The sequence below is a fragment of the Acipenser ruthenus genome, chromosome 2, assembly GCF_902713425.1.
Source record: "Acipenser ruthenus chromosome 2, fAciRut3.2 maternal haplotype, whole genome shotgun sequence".
Taxonomy (NCBI): Eukaryota; Metazoa; Chordata; class Actinopteri; order Acipenseriformes; family Acipenseridae; genus Acipenser; species Acipenser ruthenus.
The window spans coordinates 9,357,937-9,382,415 of NC_081190.1; the positions used below are offsets into that span (position 1 = coordinate 9,357,937).

Consider the following 24,479-nt stretch of genomic DNA (forward strand, 5'->3'; position numbering starts at 1 on the left):
GCATGAGTGTGCGAATGTGTGCTAAATTCCTCAAACATATTTGTAAGAACACTAACATATTGATCCCCTGTGTAACTTACAGTTAACATTACTGGCAGTAATATCCAGAACTTTAAACACAAACCATGAGAACTACACTATTTCACTGTAACTGACTGCATAACAGATGTGCTATAATGTTTAAAACAGATGTTTCTGTGATCTGTGATCTGACTTTCATCTGTTTGTTTAAATCATGGCAAGTGCTAATTTGCACACGGATGCAACTATCTTCCTTTACATGCTAGGTTGGGAACTCCTTTTTGAAAACAGTGAGGGAAAACATATTGGTACATGCTGTGTAATTTACTCATTTAAAATAGGTTTGTCCCAGACCTTTTGGGACCTGTTTGAAGTTCCTATATGTGTTGCATTACTATAGTGATTGTATTCATTACAGAGGAATACCTAAAGCTCTCCAGCATGTAGAAATGTGAATTTTTTTTAAAGAAAATTATTTATTTAACTGTTGTAAAGCTGCAGTGCCCCTGTATTGAGTCATTCACCCAGTTTAACCTTTATTGGCACATAACAGGCTTTATTAGCTGTTCAGTTTGTTTACATTCCTAAAGGTCATGATACTTCAGGGACACAAGCTCCCTGCCCATGTGAACCCTGATACACTGAGCATACATCGTCAGTGTCACTGCTGCTATTGCTCAGACAGAGCAGAATCGTATATGGTACATACAGTGCACTTCTACAAACTCTGCAGCACCGTTGTGTGTAAACAGCGGCTCTGCCTGTTCCCTTCCCGTGCACTGACAACAGTACTTTCAAAACCATCGTGTACCTCATATGGCAATACGGTGTATCTCACGACACGTGATACCTGCAAAAGCTGCACACGCTATTGTTTTCTTCTCCACCGTGCCGTAGCATGGCATGGCAACAGAATGCGGTTACTGAATTGCGTCACTCCGTTCGCTGCGTGCCCCACGTGTAGATGTTTGCGCAACGTCAGCAGTCAGATGAAAACATTTGTTATGGAGCGAAGTGGAGCGAAATAGACGAGATCCGAAAAGCTGGTGGAACAAAAGAGGACGTTTATGGGTCAACGGTAGTCTGGCAAGAAGAGGGGAGTTTGGGCCGAGCTTTGGCCGGGAACAGTACATTTGAAAGAAAAGACTGCGAGTGTGGAAAACATAGATATATTTTTGACAGTCAGCAGCGGCTCGCTCAAGCTGCTTGCTGTGTTTGCTTGTAAACAGATCGCGACACGTGACCATGTGAACCGTCCGCTTTGTTTGAAGGGGTTTTTAAATGAGAACACAAAGGACCTTCTTTTAGGTCGGATATCAGGTAGGGGCGCAGGTGAGACGAGATGGCAGAAAATCGGTTATTTTTAAATAGCAAGGTATATTGTTTTGTAAGAGTAGCAAAGATGGCTGGCTTTCCAGTGAATATATGATAGCGACTGTGGTTGTTCGTTTTATTTTATTTATTATAGTATTATTAACTTACTCTTTTTATTTTTTTCGATCGGGTGATATTTTTTTGTAAGTAAACGATGTCATTCACAATGGAAGACACTTTGGAGTCGGGTTGGGTGGCAGTGAGACCGAATGTTTTTGAAGAGAAAGAAAAACACAAATTCGTGTTTATCGTGGCTTGGAATGAAGTGGAAGGCAAGTTTGCAATCACGTGTCATAACAGAACTGTGCAGAGACAAAGGAGCGCAGGCAGGGATGCTGTTGCAGCAACCGGAGTGCGGGTCGAGGACCCAGCCTCATCTACCGCGGCAGTGATAAGAACAGGGGACGACAAACACAAGACTGTCCCAAGCACACTTCAAGAAAAAGTACGTGGCAGGAAAGCGGGCGCAGGGGATGGTATCGATCGAGGAGAAGATGGGCTCAGGGAAGTCAAGGGGGAAAGCAGTAGCAAAATCCCGGTTCAGGGGAAGGCAGCAGTTGCATCTAGCCAGATTAAAACCACTCAGGCTTGCAGTGGCAGTAAAGTCAGGGGCAAGAGTCCAGCAAGACTGTTGGACATTGAAATATTAGACCCCAGTGTTATTAAAGATGGATCTGGGACCGCAGAGGGCGAAACGGCAGAGTCGGAGGAGCTGGAAAGCGGCGTCAGAGAAGACTGCAGCTGGGCTGGTCTGTTCTCTTTCTTGGACCTGAGGGCGATTCACCAGCAGTTGTGCTCCGTCAATTCGGACCTGGAGCCCTGCTTGCCGCTCTTCCCGGAAGAGCCCTCCGGAGTGTGGACGGTGCTGTTCGCCCCTCCCGAGGCGACTCCGAAAGAGACGGAGACCCTCTGCTACCAGCTCCAGGTCTACCTGGGACACGCACTCGACACCTGCGGCTGGAAGATCCTCTCCGAGATACTGTTCACTGAAAGCGACGACCCCGAAGAATACTATGAGAGCCTGAGCGAACTGAGGCAGAAGGGTTACGAAGAGGTCCTGCAGAGAGCCAAGAAACGGTTACACGAGGTAGGGGATTATTACAGCAGTGGTATCCATCTTACGTATAAGAATATTCACAATCCCCAAGTGGCCAAGGTGTTAAAAATAACAAAATCAAATGTTGGCATAGTGTAGTTATACTGATGTACTGAGGTGGATTTGGAGAATATGTGGGGAGTGGGGCTGAATTAGCCTACATATTATATATTGTGGTATAGTATGTATGTAAGTAACAACGATCTATCTATCTATCTATCTATCTATATATATATATATATATATATATATATATATATATATATATATATATATATATATATATATTAGCTCAAAGAGCCAGCTGCCCATTGTACTGTAATGGCTCGGCTTTGTTGGATGGGAAAATTAACACTTTCTGAATACTTGCGTTTTGAATCACAGCAACACTGGGTTTGTAAGGCAACTAAACTGTAAACAATGGTGTTAAATTCACAAGTAAAAGTAAAAAGGTGTTTTTCTTTGTATTTGTAACAGCAGGTTCCTGTTATTACATGGTTGACTAGTGGCTGTCAAAACGTAGTTCATCCGCAAAGGTTGTCTCGTGCAATAATTGGATACGATTGTATTTATTGTACAGTAGCACGACGTAAGCTTACTGTATTACTGCTGAATGTTGGCTTTGTGTTTATTATTTGATCATCAAGGCCTATGAATGTATTTTTTTAAAATTTTATTTCAACTATTAATACCAACAACTGGTGAAGATGGTGTTCATGAATAGCTTTGCTGGAAAATTGTCATGTGTTTTGGAACTCCACATCAGTTTTCCTGAAACGCCACTGTTTAGTTTGTATTTTCAATAACTCTTAAAAGGGTAAGTGCAAGATAAGGGCAAGTGATACAACTTCTCAACACAATGCTGTATTTCATAATATTTTCAAATTCAGTTCTATCTTGAGAACCACCCTTCCAATTAAGATGAAACTTGTTACGGGCATTCCTTTAATAGCACAAGTTCTTGAGGGGATAATAGTCATCTGTTCTTGCCTTTAAAATAATAATAATAATAAAGTGTTCACAATTTGTTATTGTCTCTTGTACAGTATACCTTCACCACAGCAATCTGTAGATCAGCTCAGGAGAACTGAAGTGTTAGTGCAACTAAACCAATGCAGACATGCTCAAGCATAATAATGTATTCCTGCAGTTTGTATACAGTGAATAGAGATGGTAGGCTGTTGAACGCGCAATTTCCTGTTTATCACTGCGCTTTGTAAGCTGCTATCCCTGCATGTACTGCATTTGAGCCTCAGTTTCTTATTAATTAGTGTTGCTGTCTGTTCTTCAGAATGAGATTGGTGTATCACACTAGTCTCCAACCTCATTGTACTTAGGGGCGAAGTTTTGGTAATGAGGGTAGGCATGGAGTAGCAGTTGGCTAATTAATAGATGTTCTGCTGAAATAAAAGGTGAATGATAAAAGGACTTGCCAAATCTTTCAAGAATGAAGTTCCCTCTTTGAGGCGATCATGGAAAATAATTCCCGTCCTACTGTACTCTTAACAGTTGCTTTCATGGCAAATCATTTGTTCCTGTAAGCTACGCTAGAAGTCTGAAGAGCTTTCGATGGCTCACAGATTGGTCGATTAAAGGAGTATTGTGCTGGATCAGGCTACTTATGGTAGTCACTCGCCACCTAATGTGTTTGTGTGTAACAGATGAGCACCCATCCACAGTACAAATTCATTTTGTAATGCATCTTACTTGCTGAATGAAAGCCTATTATATATATATATATATATAAATAATGATAAACTCTTTTGTTGTTATTTTATTTGGTCTGGCAAATAATTTGTGAAAAATATAATTAGACTACAGTAAATATCATTTAGGGAACTGATATAACTTGTAGGCTAACCTTTTCCCTGGCCTTGATTTCTCTTTGTTTTCACTGTACATTTATCAGCTTCAATATTTTCACAGCTGATGCTTGATAGACAGGTCTCAGCTGCACATGGAGGCTTATTGCAATGCTTCTGCTGAGCTGCTCTTGTATGTACTGTCCCAGCTGTGGGTCATGGCTTTTCACTTAGGGCCCTCACTCTTCTTGTAAAACCACAGAGATGCAACTTCAAGCCCCCTATTGTACTTCATTTTCTTCAAGAAACAAATTATTCAGATTTAAGAAAGAAAACCTGGACCTGCAGTGCATCTCTGAGATACCTGTGATAAACCAGCAATTGCTCCCTTCATTGCATTCAAGTGTAAATTCTCTTATTCATTTTACTCACTCTAGTTTTGCTCCTTAAGCATGTCACAAACTGCCACTTGAAAACCCAGGATTATTTGTGCAAATGTCATTCAATTACCCAAAACACCAGATAATCCAAGCAAAACGACTGTCAAGTGGGGAATTTGGATAATTGTATGTCAACTGTAGTTATTTACAGAAGCGTAGTTGCAAACCACAAAGCAGACTATAGGTTTAAGAATCTGGGATTAGGGAGTTATCTCTGCAATAAAGCTACAATTATTTTGGATCGCTTTCACGATTCATGGCATATGTGCTTTTACTAGGGACAGACCAATCTAACACAGTAGACTGTTAATAGGGAGGAAAGGGGGACTACGATGCAAAACACCAATTGTAATGTCTATTTGCTGCCTATATAAAAACATGAAGGTGTTATTTATAATGTCCTACTACTACTACGTTTTTTGGCTCCTTATTTGAACTGTAGGTAGGTAGGGGGCAGTTCTAACTACTGTAAGTTGAGTGTACATTGCTCTTTACCTATTTTGCTCCCTCTCATTAGCATACTAATTAAATTTGTATCAAGACAATTAAGTTTGAAGTTAAGCTTCCTGCGGATAAGCTATCCCCTCACTAAGAGTCTCAGACAAGGTTGTAAAGACGTTTTTTCAATTTGAAGTTGCTTTTGCAATCAAACAATCTCATTTCATCTGTTTAAATAGTCCAGCAAAAGAAATAGTTTTACATTCAGTCTATACCCTTGTAAAGTGAACAGCAGAAAGACACACAGGAGAAAAGACCAAACATTTGTGAACTCCAGTCTTTTTCCTCAAGCTATTGTCGGCCAGTCTGCCTAACCAGGGAGGCAAGAGCAGATGAGAAAGTGGAAACCAGTGTGAATACAAAACAACTTGTTCACTATTGGCTTAAAATGTGCAGGATATATACCCTTTCACAGCTGGAGAATGTGTAAGGGACATCTACACTACTTTACAGGAATACGTTTTTCACATACATCGTATGCATTACAGTATATAAGCTCACTAAATATAGTTATTCATTAGAAACAGATAAAAGGGTAACAATAAAAGGTGCTGGCTGCTCATTGTTTCCATTAAAGCTGCACTCACATTTACTTTACAGTTACACAGTGTTACTTGCTGCAGTCCACACTTGAATCACCTTCCTGTCGGTTACATTTTGACCACACACAGGGTTTTCCATTCTTTACCGGTGGGTGTAAGGGCAGGAATCTCGCACTCCCTTCCTGCTCTTCATGATTGCAGAACACTGGGCTCTCTGCATTCTTTTTACACTTTGTTATTTTTTCCCTCCCAGAAGGAAGCTTGTAAATTGCATTAAAGTTGTTCTAGTCATGGATACTAATTGGAGCCACATTTTCTAAGAAGTACAAAAACACCTGTTCATTTTGCAAAAAAAGTTTTGATCAAAGTATCCTGAGCACAATCCGTTTTATTTAACTGACACGTTACAGTAGAATGTGTAATAATCAAGAATTGAGTCTGCATGAGGACCTTCCCCAAGCACTGCATGGTTTATTGCTAATTTAGTTTGGCGTGTTGTTTGCCACTGAATACTGGCATCAAATTAAACTAATTGTTCTAGGAAATTATTCTTTCAAGTAGCTAATTATTCCCCATGCACTAAAATGAGAAGAGGAATACAGTAGGTTCACATCTGATACTGTTCATTAGGATCAAGTGTCTGGAACTGCAGGCAGCCAGTTAATAGAGGAGGTGGAGGTTCATTCATTTATGGGCAAACCCTTATTAACACTTAGATAATACAAAACAAAGAAAGCCACTTTCCCCTCAGTGTCTGTATTAAACTTGGGATACTGAAAAAAAAAAAAATATATATATATATATATATATATATATATATATATATATATTACCTGGTGTGCTAATTTATTTTTCATTACTTGCACCCAAAACATTGAACTATTTGAATACTTGCTGTTAGTGATTTCTTTTTTTGCACTTTGCTGCAGAAGTACAATACACACAGAGGGACTCATTTGCTGCCAGTACAAGGTTTAGAAACATGCAGTATTGTAAACTAGGGCTGCTGCAATTAAACTGAAAATCAATTTTTCAGTTATATACATCGATATAAATACTGGATAATTAGTAGTTGCCAATTAATTTGACCCCGTTTTTCTCCCAATTTGAAATATACAATTGTATTTTAGGCTCAGCTCACCGCTACCACCCCCGCGCTGACTCAGGAGCAGCGAAAACGAACAAGCGCTGTCCTCCAAAATGTGTGCCGTCAGCCGACTGCTTCTTTTCACTCTGCAGGCCTGCCATGCAGCAAACCCAGAGCTACAGCGTCGGAGGACAACGCAGCTCTGGGTAGCTTACAGGCAAGCCCGGCCAGTCTACAGGGGTCGCTGATGCGTGGTGAGCCGAGGACACCCAGGGCGACATATTATAATAGTCTTGATTTATTAAAAAAACATAAAACAATTAATTATCAGCTTTATTAAAAACATAATAGTACTCACTGGAATGGATCCTTGATGTCTGTATCCGGTTTGTTGGTTTCAAAGCAGGAACTGGGTACCCTGTTTCAAAGGAACCGGTTTGCACATCTCTAGATTAAACATTTTTATGCCGGTACTCTTACAGTACCACGCACAAAGCTATATTACAGTTTCCCCTCATATTCAATTGTTGTGCACAAGCTTTTACTTAACAGCAATGATATTAAAATAATCACGCCGCTGGGCGGTGTGGGTGGTACAATCGTCCATATTTATTCGAATGATTATATTTTGTGTGCCCAATTAATTGATTGCTGTTTCAAGGCTTAGCTGATAGCCCTATTGTTAACACTTGGTTTTGCCAGGAGTTTGTCACTGTACATGTTCACAGCCATACTTACCATTTGAGGAACATGCCATGAATAAATGTTGAATAAACACTTGCACAAAAGTCTTTTTCACCCTGAGCATGGGTATCAGACTGATGAGGACTCTCTTTGTAACTTTCAGATGGACTCTGATCTTCCCCATGGTTTTAAGTATGTCGCTCCTATGTGTTAAAGGCGTAGTTTCACACTGTTGAAGTTCTTGGTGTTTTTTTCTGCACCCTTTTACTGTATTGGTAGGTGGGGCATCCTGAAATATTTTTGTAGGATATACAGTAGCTTCCATCGTCTGGTGAAGAGGTCACTGCCCGACAGTCCCCTCATCCACATTGATGAGTCTCTGTTAATATTAAAGAGTAAGTAGCGGGGTTCTGACAAATATAGCGTTACACGTCCCCACATGTTGCTACAACTGTTTAATATGGCTGCTTTCTTGTTTATGTAAACCACATCAAGTTTTGATACTGTGTCTATATACAGAATATACAGTAGTCTATTTGAATGAACTGGGGCCCAGACCCTCTGCTTGTGTCTGTTGTTGCTTGCTAAATGATTGTATTATAATACTTTTTTTTATTTTTTAAGTGAGGGATCACTTCTATGGTCAGTTATTTTAAATCCAAGATATATAAAAAACAAAACAAAAAAAAAAAACATGCTGTGTCCTCCTGATTTTGGTACGTGTGTTCCCATTTTAAAACCGTCCAATCAATTATTACAATACACTACAATATAAATGTATTTTCATATAGCTCCCTCCCTTCACGACACAGCAACCCAGAGCGCTGTACAAAGTTAAAAACAAAACAAGAGTCCTCATGTGTACAACACACTCCAGCTACAACCAACTGTATAAAAGCACATTAAAAAATTGATGTTTTCAATTTAGACTTAAAAGAACATTATACAGTATTCCTTACTTGTGCAAACTATAAAACAATTGCAGTTCAATTCTGGCAACCAAACTAGAAGTGGTAATAAAGTTCTTAGAGTATAAACACTTTATCTTACAGACGCTTGCTTCACTAAAAGTTTTTAATGGGGGAGGTGATCTCCGTCGTTGATATGTGGACAAAAACAAAGTTAGTTTTACAGTATTGTAGGAAAATCAGGAAAGGCATGTTTTGTCTGTAGCCTTCTTAAGGAATACAGTAACCTAGAAATAAGCATTATTCATTAGTGGAATGGCAGGAAGGTCATGATTTATTTTGTTTAGTGCAGACTCATCTTCCCCCAACTTATGTTCAGTGTTTTACAAGTATCATATGTTACCATAGACAATATGTTGCTATGCAACAGGCTCACAACAGTAAGCTTATTTTGTGTTTACTTTATGTGTGGGATAAAGTAGCAAGAAATTCTGTATTGCAACTCTGTCTGTTTACTCAGGCTGTGTAATGTCACAGTTAGGTTCATGACAACTGGATATCATTCTTGGAAAGTTGTTTCTGTACAGTAGTGTATTGTTTTCTTGTTTCCAATGCATGTTGAATTATTAAAATGGGTATAAAGGGTATAAAAACTCAGAGCCCAGTGTACACCTAGTGTACCTGCTCAAGTTGTGGGATGCTGTATCCTAGCACTATCCAGTGAAAGAATCAGTAGGCTAACTGTTAAAGAAAAGTTTCCACATTTTACAGTAGAGTAATAGTCAGAGTCAAATTACAGAAGTATGCCATAATTAGAACCAAATGACCCATTTTAATATGATGCTGTTAGGGGTGCAACAATTAATCTATGCATCGATTATTGATCATTTGGCCTTATATTTCCAGAGGTTTGATTACATATTGGTGAATCGATCCATCAAATTAGAACCCAGTTTGAAGCCTCCTGTTGCTGGGTTGCATTAAAACATTGAGTGTGAGTGCGCTGCTTCTAGTGCTAGTACGGTAGATTAGCGCGTTGCTAGGATACACACTTTAGGCCTATTCGCGTTGGGCAACCAAAATCAGATATTTACGTCTTGATTGCGTTTTTTTTTTTTTTTTTTTTTTTTTTTTTAAATCTACCGATTTACCTTCATTTGTTTCAAAGCATGTTGTGTTTGGATTATATGACAATGTTATATAAAAAGAAGCTGAATTGAGTACAGTAGTTAAATTAATCAGGATTTATGAGATTAATTCAAATTCTTTGCTTTGGACATAAAATGCTAACAGTAATTAACAACCATAGTTAAGATAGAAATTACTTCTGCTATAATACAGCATTTTTTAAAATCATTATTACAGTGTTAAAGGGACATCTGATGCGGACGCACACATATTCTTTTGAGTTGTTAAAAACTGAAGTCCTTTGTATTTCTTTTTTTTAATAATCAGACGTGTTCTAATTTAAATTTAAGTTGTGCCTTTTTGTTTAACTATTATGCATAACGGTGTTTTTAGTTATTGGACCTTCTGTTAAAAAAACTAATGCTTGTTCTTTATTTTGAAAAATAAAACGTCAATGCATCGATTGAATACGGAATTAGGGTGGCGATTGCACCACTAGATGCTGCATCACTTGGAAATATAATCACCCTTTTATATGAACCATAATGACTTCTAGATGCAGTTACCTGTTGTGCTGTAGCTGCTTAAAAAAATAATGTGTTCACATTGAGAGCTTATCACACATAACAACAATGTGATGAATGATGCATCTTGCTGTGCATGATGAATGTGCAGGGGTTCATTAGGTCTGTACTGCAGAGGTGCCTTAGTGCAGTGGTTTTCAACCTTTTCCTCTAAAGTACCAGTGTTTCCAGCAGGGACCACCAGGTGTACCAGTAACTATGTGCAATCTTAAACGGCTGATGTAAAGCCGAGACCTACCCCATTACAACCAGGTTTGTGTCTGTACTCACTTGTTTGTTGCCTCATTCTGCTGAATGGTTAATCTATTCAGCTGATGACTGCATTGCACTCAACATGTTTATATTTTGCAAGTGTTGTCTATGGAATTGGTGACCGTAATTGTGTCCATTTGTAGTATGGAGACAGCATGCTGCAGCTCCCATGCTCAGCTGGTGAAGTCTTGATCTGACAGCATGTAACACAGACAGCTCTTATGATTTACATACGGTTTATTCTTCAGTAAAAACAAGCTTAAATTGCAGTGAGTTGGTTCTGCTGTATTTAGATATCCACAGCAAGCACATTGTCATATATTTTCATTAGCACAATCTGAGAGCTAAATTTAGTAAATGGCGTTTTTTGTGTGTGTTTGTTTGTTTTTTTGTTTATGGAATCAAGTAAGCTGCAGTACACTTCCTAATTACAGTCCCAAGTATTTCTGTGTTTTCTGCTTTCACTTTTTTTAAATGGTCAGTTTGAGAAATAAACTTTGTTTTCCCTGCAACAGCTGACCCTGCTTTAGTACAAAACTCACGCCAGATACTGTTTTACATAATGGTAATGATGCTCTTAAATTACTGTGCCTACTTCTTTGGCTGAAGCAATTATAAGCTCAACATCTAACTATGGAATATTTTTCAATTAAATCATACTCAAACTCCTGATGGTAAACAGTGTAACTAAATCTATTATATCTGGCATGCAAGAAAAAAAAAATCCATTCGTGTTGACTCAATTTTATTTAGGCACTCTACGATTTGACTGGCGAAAGATAACATTGGTTGCGTTTGTAACCATTTTAGTCGCAGACTGGAGCCCTGCATAACAATTTCTCATTTCTCTGTGATTCAGTGGTACAGAGTGATACATTACGATGGTGCGATTGAGGTAGCATTGTGTTTTGAGGAATCATATTGTCATAAAGAACTGTTGGTGCATACCAGTGGCAAGCCTGTTGCGTACCACAGGTTGAAAACCACTGCCTTAGTGATTTTTCACATCTTTATTACAACTGATCATCATAGACGAGAGGGAAATCCATTCTGCAGGGAAGGGCTGCATGGTGCACACAAATCAGGCTTCTTTTATGGATGGCTTCTTACCAGTCATCTGGTTTTCTGTTTTCTTGCTGCCTATGTTAATGTGTATAGGAAGACTTATACAGCACTGTACAGCTGGGCTGGGGAATATTTCCTTGAGTCCATGTTGTGTTGGGTGCCAAGGTAAACAGTGGCTGCTGTTTTACAGTTGAATTAAGCAGTGTGCTCAGAGTAATGTAAAGCATGAAAGAAATGTCTTTAGTGACACAGAGAAAGAAAAAAAGCTTTCATTCACATCCTATTGTTATTACAGGTGGTCACAGTGTACTATTGACAAGATGGATTAAACAATGATTTACTTTGATCAGTATCTAGGGTTGTTGTCTGAAGTTGAGGCACTGGCAAGTTTTAAATAAACAGCTGAAGATCTTGCTGTGTCTTAAGCCGTTTTAAGCTCACTTCTAGCAAAGTAAAATCCTGTCCTTGTGGTACCAGGGATAGTGGAATCAGTAGCTACATCATCAGAATAGTAAACCTGCTTTCATTGCTTCATCATTGCTCAACATGAAGCAGTGGTTACTGTAAATGCTTCAGATGCAAACATGTTGCTGTATAAACACAATAGTTCCAATACCGACTGTGTCGTTCTGCTCAATTTTCAACCCTTTTGTTTTTCCAACTGTACTCTTCATGTCTCATAATGTTGCACCCTTTGTGAGGTTGCATGGAGATTAGCTTGTGATTGTCAGGATATTTGGTAATCCTTATTCCTGGAATACTAGAGAATTACTTTTCCCGTTTTGTAGGTTGTTTTGATACATGATAAAAACTGGAGTACAGATCACTAATTAGCAGGGAAAACTATGACCCCTTACAGACCCAGGGATGGTATTCTGTTCGTTATTTGCCAATTCTGGCCAAGAATATCTAGTACTGACAGGAACAAATACCCTCAAACAGTGACATTATTGTTACTGTAGAAACACATTCTTAGTTATTTAGTTTCAGAGATAAAAATAGCTTCCTGACCCGGCTTGTCAATTGTTACAGTGCTTATAACAGCTTTGTACAGTTGTAAAACAAACCCTGGTATAAAAAGAAAAGGCAAGCTGCAGTCAACCCAGCAAAGCAGACTTGTACAAATGCAATCATACACTGTATGGCTAGTAGATGTGTGGAAGTACAATTCTTAATGTTGTGACACCTCCCGTTTTAAGTTTTGCTGCATTGTCATCAGTGTTGAATTCTTTTTCTATAACCCTGCAATCTCCAGAGGGTCTCTCGAAGTCACTGATATTTCACGTGGGTAGCTCTGCTGATTTATTCACTGTGCTCTCAAGGGTCTGTTTTGTGTTGTTCTCAAAGGAAGCCCATCAGGGAGAACCTGCCATCTGTTACTGTGCACCCTGTGAGGAGAATACGTTGAATACTGTTCTTGGAAACTGTATAGGGAATTGACATGTTCAAGGGTTAGCTATAATGTATGCACATAGAATCAGGAACCGAATGAATGGCTTATAGATACACTGTAGATATAGATCATGTAGTCTGTGTTGCATATTATTATTGTTTTTTTGTTTTTTTTCAGCACCTTGTATTTTCATAGTTAGGCCTGTTTTGAATGTTGACTAGAACCATATTGAAAACTTTTCAGTCATCGGAACCAGTGCCTGTGAACAACTGCTCATGACAAAATCATCTTTGAAAGTGTTTTTTTTTTTTATATATGCTCTGCCCGCTCACCTTTGTTGTTTGATTTGTAATTTCAGCTCCTGGAGAAACACAAGACGACAGAGAGCATGGTTGATCTTTTGGACATCTATACATCTGAAGACGAAGCCTATAATAGCCTAGTGGAGGCCACCACTGAACTGTACCAGTACCTGCTGCAGCCTTTCAGGGATATGAGAGAGCTGGCTATGCTGAGGAGACAGCAAATAAAGGTAACACACCACTGGATAGCATTATATTATCACCAGACCATGTTCCTGTCATGAACAAAGCATGTGTTGCATTCATTTTCAATGCAATTGAGTATAAACGTGTACATTTATACTGAGTTTCATCCACTTAGGTTTTTGAGATTTACCTTAAAGTACAAAAGAAACAGTTTTTTGGCAATGACAGCACTCTGCTTCTGCCCAAATTCCCGAATCATAACACAAGAAACATGTTGCTTGGAAACCACTTGAGAACTGAAAACTTATCGCTGCATGCTGACTGTATATTGAGGCCTTGTGACTTCTTTGGTTCCTGCTTGATGGAGACAACACATTATTTCATTTTTTAATACCGTTTTTTGGTGCTTGTGGGTTTTGTGAGTGACAATGCCACTGGTGACAGCCAATTAGTGTCGCACCATGAGAGTTTTTCCCTTTTAATAGCTCCTGTGCCTCTCTTAAGCGGGCTGCCAATTAGCGTAGTTGTCTATTGATTTTGTGATTTTTTTTTTAAGCCATCAAACTAATTTCACTTATGGTCTGACCTGGATCTGAACCCAGGCCTCAGAAAGTGAAAGAAAGGCCAGTGTATGAGCCTGTTTAGCCTCTTCTGTCTTGATTTTCTTATTTTTTTTATGCTTGTTCTTGATGGCAATCAAAGCGCCCCTCTCTGTTTAGAATCAGACATTCGCAACAATAAAATCTAGTAACCAGAGAAACTCTGCAGGTGAGCTGTGAGCTGTTTGAAAACACCAGAGCTGCTGTTTTGCATTTCCATAACTTGATCTAGTACAGTCCATGAGGGTGACCTCTTACAGGGCTTTGTTTACTACAGGAGATTATCAATCAGATAAAGGATCTGGCTTTGAAAAGAAGTCATTGTATGAACTGCTGGGAAGTTGTACAGTCCAGTAAATGAGGTTACAGTCTTCCAGCTGTAACTGCGCTGAACTACTGAGCTATTTATCTTGATGCATTGTTCTTTCATCTTAAATTACCTGACAAGTTTGGCGGGTTTCAGTGGGTTTAATGTAAATTTTAAAGGAAAAAAAACATCCTTAGCATACAGGATGGGACATATTTGGGTTTTTTTTGTTTTTTTTTCTTTCTCACTAATCCTCCAACTAGTTGTCATATTACTGTACGTCATGATCAGAAGTTTAGAAAGGGATCATCATACAGACAGACACACATTCATTGTACAGTTATTAGGGAAGACATTAATAGTAGTCATTGTATTATCTGCAGTAGTTTTGTCTGTGCATTTCTGAAGCAGAAATTGAAGTTCTTTTAATAATATTTCCAGGCTTTGGAGCTTTGCTATTTGTGTATTTGCTCCCTTTTAGTTTCTCTCCTTTGTGTGCATTGGTTCTGTTGTGCTTTTCTCTTTTAGTTTTTTCTCTCACCACATAATGCAATGAATCTCTCCTCCCTGCGGCTGTTGTGTTAAGAATACTGACATCAGCATAAGACATACAGTTACCTCTTGAACTCATATTTAAGGTTCGCGCCCAGCCCTTGCCTTTCCATTCAGTGCTCTGAGATGCCAATTCATCACAGCGGCGCCCTATGGGAAAGAAAACCGACCCTGTGGTTGAAACAGGTAGTTAAATATCCGTGTTCTTTGCATTGTTATAGCTATAGCATGTGTGCTGAACTTAAGAGATAATTCTGTCAAGTCACTCCGAATCCTTCGGGATGGCAAATGGTCGCAGTTAAGAGATGGAGAGTTTTATTCAAATATTGTTTCTTGCCCTCGAGAATAAACTTAAAATGTAGAATACACAGGGGTTTTGTACCAAGTGAAGACTGTCCTCTTTCTGAATACTGTTCAGTGTGCTGGTGGACCTAGCATGGCTTCAGTCTAATCATTGCATGGCTTGCAGTCTGCAGCTTTACAACTTTGGATTTATTTTTAATCTCATTGCATCCTTTTTCCCCCCCCAAGATCCCATGCTGCATACAAATCACTTCAGAATATTTCGGAAACTAGAATATATAGTGAAACAAAAAATGAAACCGCAAACGTGACCTTCTGATTTCAGGCTTTCGAACGGTAGGCCTATTCAAATAGTTGCGTTATTGTACAGTGTGATGACATATACAGAAGCTCCCTTTTAAATAGTAACAGTAACACTCTGTAGCACCAGGTCATAATATAATTCTGTGTATGAAATTAACAGAAATGGAATATACAGAGGTGGGCCCTAAGCCATTCTCTGTGTCTACTTGGTTTCGTGTCACAAACTCCCCCTCTGACAAAGAATGCTTTTAAAAGAGTCGTAAACTAAAATACTGGACAAGTGGTTTATCTTCACTATCGTTGAGTAAATCCTGTGGTGCCGGTGGTGTCTTTCAAAAGAAAACCAAACGATTTTGAATGTCTTGACACCCCTGAGAGAGAACAGTACCCCTCATAAATACAGTCGACAGGGGAAAAACAGCGGACCAGTTGAGAACACTGGGCTGTCTCCGAAAGAGAACAGCCAATGGGAAAACACTCCACGTGGACTTGGGCACAGCCCAAAATAAACAAGCTATCCAATACAGGGGTGAAGAAAGAAGTAGAAAAGGACAAGCGTGACATTCAAACAGGGCTCCTGATAAGAAACCCAAGGCTCTTGACACACAAACAAGTCTCTGAACTTTGACAATCTGAAGACCCAGCCTGCAACCGGCTTGAACAGAGATAGCGTTTGCAGAAGATCTGATATGAGATAACTACTCTAGTGTTTATCTTGGTGTGGGAGTCCGCAGCGTAAGACGTCTAAAATCCTAAGAGTACTTGTAATCAAATCTCTAACATAACTAGCCGGAATCTGCGGTGGAATGTCCCAGATATACCCGGACGAAGAGTGCACATTTTGTGGAGGATTTGCTGTTTCAGTGGGATACCTAAATAGTTAATGACACTTGTTTTTGCAAAGACATTTTTTTATTGTCCTGGTAAGGAGACACAAAAAGCAAAGAAGACAGACCCCGGAACCCGGAATTTCTTTGCCAACAGGAAAGCCTTCAAGCGCCTGTTTTGTTGAAGACATGGATCAGCTGAAGGAGGAGCGAAAATCGGTTAAGTATTCAACACGTAGTGTTTTATCCTCTTATGAACTCGAGAATAAGCCAACCTTAAAGTAAAATTAACGTTTTGTGTGAGGTAGAATGTAAGAAAAGTATTATTGCTTTCAATTCCTGCTTTGAGTTAATGAACACTATAGCAATTGTTTGTTGTATGTGATTTATACAAATTGATGTGGGTTTTACAAGGCAGTTATCATTCTGCGTTTAAAGCTAGAATCCAAATTTAGCTGTCTTGATAATAGATAATTCTCGATAGGTTGTCCGGACGCAAAGATCGTCTTGATTTAACGATGCTTTGATTATCAAATATTAATGAAAGTAAATAATTGTGTTACTAACGATACCCCTGTTAAGACTAACCGGCTTAAATAACTGTCAGGAGTGTGGTTGTAACCTTTAAGGGAATCTCCCATAGATTGCTTTGGATCGCTAATCAACTATCGGGAGTGGGGTGACGTTGTTCATATTTTCTTTTCTGTACTACTTAGTTTAGTTATTTCATCCTTTCTGTATTACTTTAGTTTAGTTGTTGCACCTTTATTATTTTTCCCTTATGTAGTTTTATTTCTAATAAAACTATTCCTTTATATTCACTAGAAGCATTGTCCGGTCTGATTATTTCAATATTGGTGGGTCCTACATGATTTTGAATTCAAATAAGGTATTATATGATTACAATTTAAACTAGTCCAAATACAAATATACATTGTACACTACAACCCTGTGGTGTAAACCCATGTCACATTAAAGAGATACAGGGTCAAGTGGATTCTTTTGTTCAGGAATAATATAATTACTACCATTGCAAGCTACCTCTATTTGTGCTGTAAACATAGCCACTGGTAGCACAAAGCAGCAATGGCACATGTACAGTCATTGCATTAATTTGACAACAGCAAAGTGTTTTAGACTTCAGCTCTTTGGAAGTATAGTAAACGACTGCAAGGACAAGACAAGTAGGCCTCGAGCACTTTATTATTTGTTTATTTAGCAGACGCCTTTATCCAAGGTTACTTACAGAGACTAGGGTGTGTGAACTTCGCATCAGCTGCAAAGTCACTTACAATTACGTCTCACCCGAAAGACGGAGCACAAGGAGGTTAAGTGACTTGCTCAGGGTCACACAATGAGCCCCTTTCTTTAACCACTGGACCACACAGCCTCCTACTTTGTCTTCCCCATATTTTGACAGTAATGTATAAAGAGTAGAGACTTATTGAAATGCTACTGGCCCAAGTATTCTTTGTACACATTTTGTGCACAATTGTCTTTCCTTTACTTTCTGTAATAGATTAGGAAGCTTTGAATTGAGGCAGCTTTATTCTAATAAATACATCTCCTTTGGCTTAGTTTAGGCTCCACTGGAAAGGAAGGAAGTGGATATTCATATGAAAATGAAACAATTCTCAGAGCACTTGATCGGCTGCTGCTGAAAAAAAGGAATGCAAGCTTAATATTTTCTATGCAACCCCCTGCTGCCCCCTCTGTATTTATATCTACCATTAGTAACTACAGGCACTGCAAGGCTCCACCACTGATGAAAGACTTTGGATAACACTTCAAAGCATGCTGCAGAGATTTGATTGCCCTTTTAAAGTAAAGCAAAAGATTTCATTTTCTTTTTTGGTCACTTAAAGCTTCCCAAAAGACATTGAAGTAAAAACAAACATAATTTGTATGTTGCAGAATAACTGTAAAATAATAATGTTTTTTTTTTTTAATTTCTATTTTAACATTTGTGTTTATATACTGTAGCATGTGTAACGGGCAGAGTTGGGGTAACGCAGTACTGTAATAATAATACTTTTGTCAATAACGAGGTAATATAACACATTCCATTTGTGATGGGAGTAATAATATTACAGTTACTTAAAAAAATAAAATAAACAAGCTTGTCTCGTTACCTTTTCTCTGTTTTAAGTCAAAGAAGTACGTTTCAGTTCAGTTACTGTAAACGTGAACGGCTCTTTATTTTATTTTCGGTCAGGACGACACACCGTCAAACCTAAAACAACTCGGCTTACGGCTGCCCTTAAAGATGTAACTGCTATTTTCCTTGAACACATAGAAACTCTGAACATACAGCTCTCATTGCATGCGTGCGCACAATCAGGATTAACTGGCTTGAGTACAGAGCTTAATAAAGTTATAACAGCGATCCCGACAGGTACACACACAGCTTCTTCAGTAACCTACTTTTGATGCGATACAACAAGGACAAAAAGTTTAAAATAGCTTTGAAGAACTCAAATTGCCTGCATATGAAAAATACTACAGTGTAATTGATGCATAGATATATAATATGTATCTACAAAATACACGTGTGTACTATTACATTACGTTAAGTAATTTATGTAACACAGTGTTTTATATACATTGTCATTTTTTTTCCAACTAATGCTCGCTATTCTCTTAAAGCCTTTATGTAACTTCAGTTGCTTTTTTGTTTTTTCACTCCTTATGATGTCTGCAAAGTCGCATGTATTGTAATGATTACAATTGACTGTTTGTTATATCCAGTACATTATTAACAGTTGTTTGTTTGTTATACTACAAACAGTTTTAAAACCTGTTTGACATATTTAATGAATGAATTACCAAACAGTAAACAATAGTCACAACAACTGTTTCGCAGGACAAGACAGGAGAAATGAATATAACGAATACTATAACACGCTAGTAATAAGTAAGGACATTCTATTAGTTTTTTCTGAGTAATAAGTAACTTTTTTCAATAACATGCCCAACACTGGTAACGGGTCTCCTCCTAGTGGCTGATGAGTTAACAATACTGACCTCAGCATAAGACCCGTATTTACCTCCCGATTTATACGACCCGCTTCTGACCCGGACCCACTATTACAGGACCCGAACCCGCAACCTGCTGCAGCACTGTCTTCTTACCCGCGTCCCAACCCGACCCGACCTGCTTTAATAAGATCTGCAACCTGACCCAGACCTGCAAGTGTTTGTCGTTTACGTACTGCCTGTGTCGACTGACTCTCTCACATTCACACACAGATATATCTACCATTCTCCACAGATTTAGTTTATACAATAGGCTATACAGCGTGGTAGTTTTCTCTAGTGGTCTGTGTCTATTTTAACATTGTAACATATTAACTACCTCTACTTACTTTACTATAAAATACCTGTCTATACTAGATGAAAAGGAGCCACACCTATGCTTTCGCAGAGATGTTCCAGTTTTGTGGCTGTCGTACACAAAAGCATAATGACAGGTTTTACAAGCAGCAAACCCAGTCACATGTTCATTATTTTCATTCTCTGTAATTCCAAAAGAATTCCAAACTTCTGATTTACCTGTCGAACTATTATCCACTCCATGATATAAACTCAGTGCTATGTTTTGTTTCACCTCGTCCACAGGCATTTTTAATATCACCAAGCAGATACGATAAAAGGACCTTGCGACGTATCAAACAAGCGGGAATACAAACCTGAGAACACTGCTTAGTCAGCTGACTCCTCTGTAATCGCCTCCTGCTTTAGTGCAGGAAATACCGGTACATTTACCTTCTAGTACATTATTTGGGAAAGGGTTACAGACGAGTAAGCTGAAAGGACAGAAAACGTTTTTGGTGATTCAAATTCAGACCTGAGCCTGACCCGAAAATGTAATTCTTTTGACCAGCACCCGAATCACAAACCACTAAAAAGTTCCGACCTGAACCCGACCCACTTTTGCGGGTCACCCGCGGGTACCCGACCCGATGCAGGACTGTAGAATGAATTCAGTTGAATGGTAAGATGTTGTCTTTGAACCATATGGTTTGCGATTGGCGTCCAGCCCTTGACTTCAAGCAGGATATTTCTGTTGAATGCAATCTCTAATTGAAAACTACACACCTCGTGAAAGGAGGGTATTCCATGTTTGCAGCTAGAGCATGTGAAATAGTGAAGAGAGATCATGTGTGTGTGTGTGTGTGTGTGAGTCCTCCTGCTAAGCAAACCCCCATGCAACTTGAAACCTCCTGTAAGACTGGCTGCTTGACCATGAAAACGGGAATATATTGCACTCTCTGTGCAGTTTAGACAGCAGACATGAAGAGAACTTCAGTACTAGTTTAGTATGTCTCTCCTTGATTTATATTGGATTGGCAAATAAGAAAGAGGTGCATTTCTTAGCGTTTAGGGGCTTTTTAGTTACTGGTCGCAGGAATCTTTACAAAACCCTTGTAACAGGACAGTAACTGGATTTTTGCATTTTACCCAATAACTGGGCATAGCAGTGGAAGAAATGTCCTTATGAAGTAATTAAAGCCAGGATAAAAACAAAGTTCAAGCAATGTACTCTATGTTCCTGCTGAAAGCCTGCAGTAGTCTCTGTGCTGTAAGTGCTGTGAAATGTTTTTAGGAGTTGCCACTGGAATGTAATGTTGAAGTTTTCACATCCGTCAACAGAATGTCCTTTCCTCTGTCTTTGTGGAAAGGGGTATAGAAACACTGGGAATATGCTCTTGCGGTACATTTCCCAGTTCTGGCCCAGTGCCATTAACGATTTTACACATTTGGAGTAAGGAGCAGCTGGTCTTGACTGAGAGGGAGAGGTGGAGCTGGAAAGTGGCTTATTGAATTTGCATTCTATACTGAGAGGGAGAGGTGGAGCTGGAAAGTGGCTTATTGAATTGAATTTGCATTCTGTACTGAGAGGGAGAGGTGGAGATGGAAAGTGGCTTATTGAATTGAATTTGCATTCTATTTGTCTTCATCTTGCTGCAATCTGAGTGTACGTGTGAAAGCATTTACTGTACTTTGCTAACATGTGATAGGAGAATATTGGGATGTGTTATAAAATTCAAGAAAGTTCTCAATCTAGTTATAGTCCTGCTTTAGTTATTGTTTGATTTCACTTCTTTGCACCTGCAGAACAAGGGTTTCTGTTAATTGGAATTGCTGTATGTTTTAAAAAAAAAAATGTGCCTGCTGAAGCTGTTGTCACATCATTTGGGAGAAATAAAAAACGGATCGCTATTCTTAGCTTGGGCAGTCTGTGGTCCTCTTATCTAAATCAAATGCTATACTGTACAGTAACTCTCAGTATTCAAGCTTTTTGTCTTGCCAAATGATTTGTATACATTTTAAAGTACATTTCTTTTCCCACTACTGTACAGTACGTGTAGTAATTCTGTACGTGCTTTGGAAAGGTTTAAGGTTATGGATTGAGTACCCTGAAATAAGACCACAGAAGGGACAGAAACATGAACAATCAAGCGTTATATTCGATTGAGACGAACATGCACCGTTACAGTACATGTTTGAATTATGAAGAAGGTGTGGTATGGAGATCAACCACCGTAGGCCCCCCCAATATCATTGTACAGTGTTAAGTTGTATGAATGAAGCAGCATAATGTGAGGGATACAGTCATTCATACCTTGATGTGTTTTTAGCTTAGTATTTTGAATGGGGCGATGAGGACCTGTGTCATGTGGGTCTTATATTTCATGAAGTGCATTTTCACTCGGTGCTAAATAAGTCATGTAGTTTCTCAGATGTATTCATGATTAGATTACTCAGCCACCTCTTTCAGTGGCTTTTGTACCAGAGTCGTTTGTGTTTGATACATTTCAGCATGCACAGTAGTGCGCATTTGTCAGTATCACATGTCTTTCCAGCTTCCGGATTGGTTGCTGACATTCCAGACCCATGGGGTTCAAATAGACCGACCCATGGGCAGGATCACATTTTCTTATTGGAGACAGTGTGGGACCAATGTACATCAGCATTGAGAACATTGAGCCAGTGAGTTAAATGTAAAAAGCATTACAGAAGGGCAGATTGTTCACTGTGTGTGTTTGGGGGGTGGGGAAGTGTAACAGGGCGAGCAGCCCTATACATTGTTTATTTATTTTTAGATCGGGGTCTCCCCCTCCGCCCCTGTGCAGAGTGTTTTGTATTATTTATTTAGTTTTATTGTATTATATTTATGACGGCGTAGCGCCGTGTTTTGTTTATTTTTAAAACATGTCCTGGCAGAGGCGAGATCGGTGCTCGTCCTCTGCCAGGTGTAATGAAAAAAACTTGTGCAGAAGGTGGCCATCTCCCGAATTAATTAAGTGATTAATTTAGTTGCTAATCGGGAGATGGTCACCTGAATATAAAAAGCCTGCAGCTCTCCAGTTCAGGGTGGGTGATAGAGACGGAGAGTGAGAGAAGGTTTATTTAAAAACGAAACTAAAGCATAGCATACAGGAACAGTGACAGCGACTGCCCAGCCTGACCTGTATGGTTTATGGTTTATGGTTTATTTATTTTGGATTTTGTGTTCGTGATTTGTTTTTGTTTAACCTTTTATTTTGCTCTGTGAGCGAGTGTTTTCTGTTTTAAATAAAACGGCGCCCGCGCCACTGCACAATACCTTTTTGTGTTTTGTTGTGCCTTCTTCTGCCGTGACGTCAGACCCTCAGCCATTCCTGTCACACGTGGTGTCCTGCGTGGGATTGCAGCGCCTCCAGGACGCAGGCAGAAGTAGGGTACTGCAGGTTTTTCGTTTTTTTTTTCGTTTTTTTTGTGTGTGGAGAGGAAGAGTGAAGAGGAGGATGGGAGGAAGGAAGATGGGAGGAAGGAGGATGAGGAGACAGCAGCCGCTGCAGCAACAACAGCAGGCACAGGAGGAGATGAGCTGGGAAGCCCTCCTCCATAGCATAAGCCAGCTGAGTTGTTGCTGCATCTGTGGGGAGCGGGGGCATTTCCCAGTTAATTGCCCCCTCCCTGAAGACTGGGATTACAGCTGCTGGAGGGGAGACAAGAGGGAGGAGTTGGTGCGTCCTGCGCCTGAGTGGGAGGAGCCCGAACGTCCTGACCTGGAATGGGAGGAGCCCGAATGTCCTGTGCCTGAGTGGGAGGAGCCCGAACGTCCTGCGCCTAAAAGGGAGGAGCCCGAACGTCCTGCGCCTAAAAGGGAGGAGCCCGAACGTCCTTCGCCTAAAAGGGAGGAGCCCGAACGTCCTGCGCCTAAAAGGGAGGAGTCGGTGCGTCCACGGCCCAAGAGGGGGGAGTCGGTGCGTCCACGGCCCAAGAGGGGGGAGTCGGTGCGTCCACGGCCCAAGAGGGGGGAGTCGGTGCGTCCACGGCCCAAGAGGGGGAAGGCCGAAGGTCCACAGCCCAGGTACCCGCCAGCAGAGGGGGAATACCTGCTGGTGCCGCCTCCATCTCCATGGGAGGACTGTGAGTCACTCCCACCTCCGCCAGCAGAGGGAGCATTCCTGCTGGTTCCACCTCCACCGCCCTGGGAGGACTGCGAGTCGCTCCCACCTCCGCCAGTAGAGGGAGCATTCCTGCTGGTTCCACCTCCACCGTCGTGGGAGGACGACGTGTCGCTCCCACCACCAGCAGAGGGAGAATACCTGCTGGTGCCACCTCCGTCTCCATGGGAGGACGACATGTCGCTCCCACCACCACCGCCAGCAGAGGGAACATGCCTGCTGGTTTCCCTGTTGCAGCCTGAAGGGGAGGAAGCCCTGCCGCCTTGGCCGCCTGAAGGGGAGGAAGCCCTGCCGCCTTGGCCGCCTGAAGGGGAGGAAGCCCTGCCGCCTTCGCAGCCTGAAGGGGAGGAAGCCCTGCCGCCTTCGCAGCCTGAAGGGGAGGAAGCCCTGCCGCCTTCGCAGCCTGAAGGGGAGGAAGCCCTGCCGCCTTCGCAGCCTGAAGGGGAGGAAGCCCTGCCGCCTTCGCAGCCTGAAGGGGAGGAAGCCCTGCCGCCTTCGCAGCCTGAAGGGGAGGAAGCCCTGCCGCCTTGGTCGCCTGAAGGGGAGGAGCCCCTGCCGCCTTGGCCGCCTGAAGGGGATGAAGCCCTGCCGCCTTGGCCGCTTGAGGGGGAGGAAGCCCTGCCGCCTGAAGGGGAGGAAGCCCTGCCGCCTTGGCCGCCTGAAGGGGAGGAAGCCCTGCCGCCTTGGCCGCCTGAAGGGGAGGAAGCCCTGCCGCCTTGGCCGCCTGAAGGGGAGGAAGCCCTGCCGCCTTGGCCGCCTGAAGGGGAGG

General features: G+C 40.7%; 1 protein-coding gene across 1 annotated transcript in view; it reads left to right on the forward strand.

Annotated features, from left to right (window-relative positions):
• Positions 1-882: 882 nt before the first annotated feature.
• The window catches only part of LOC117974147 (junction-mediating and -regulatory protein-like), a 46,806-nt gene continuing 23,209 nt past the window's right edge, over positions 883-24,479 (forward strand). Inside the window, exons 1-2 of the mRNA XM_058988632.1 lie at positions 883-2,482; positions 13,233-13,406. Of these exons, the coding sequence (XP_058844615.1) occupies positions 1,550-2,482; positions 13,233-13,406 (1,107 nt within the window). The 5' untranslated portion in view covers positions 883-1,549. The remainder of the gene's footprint in view (positions 2,483-13,232; positions 13,407-24,479) is intronic.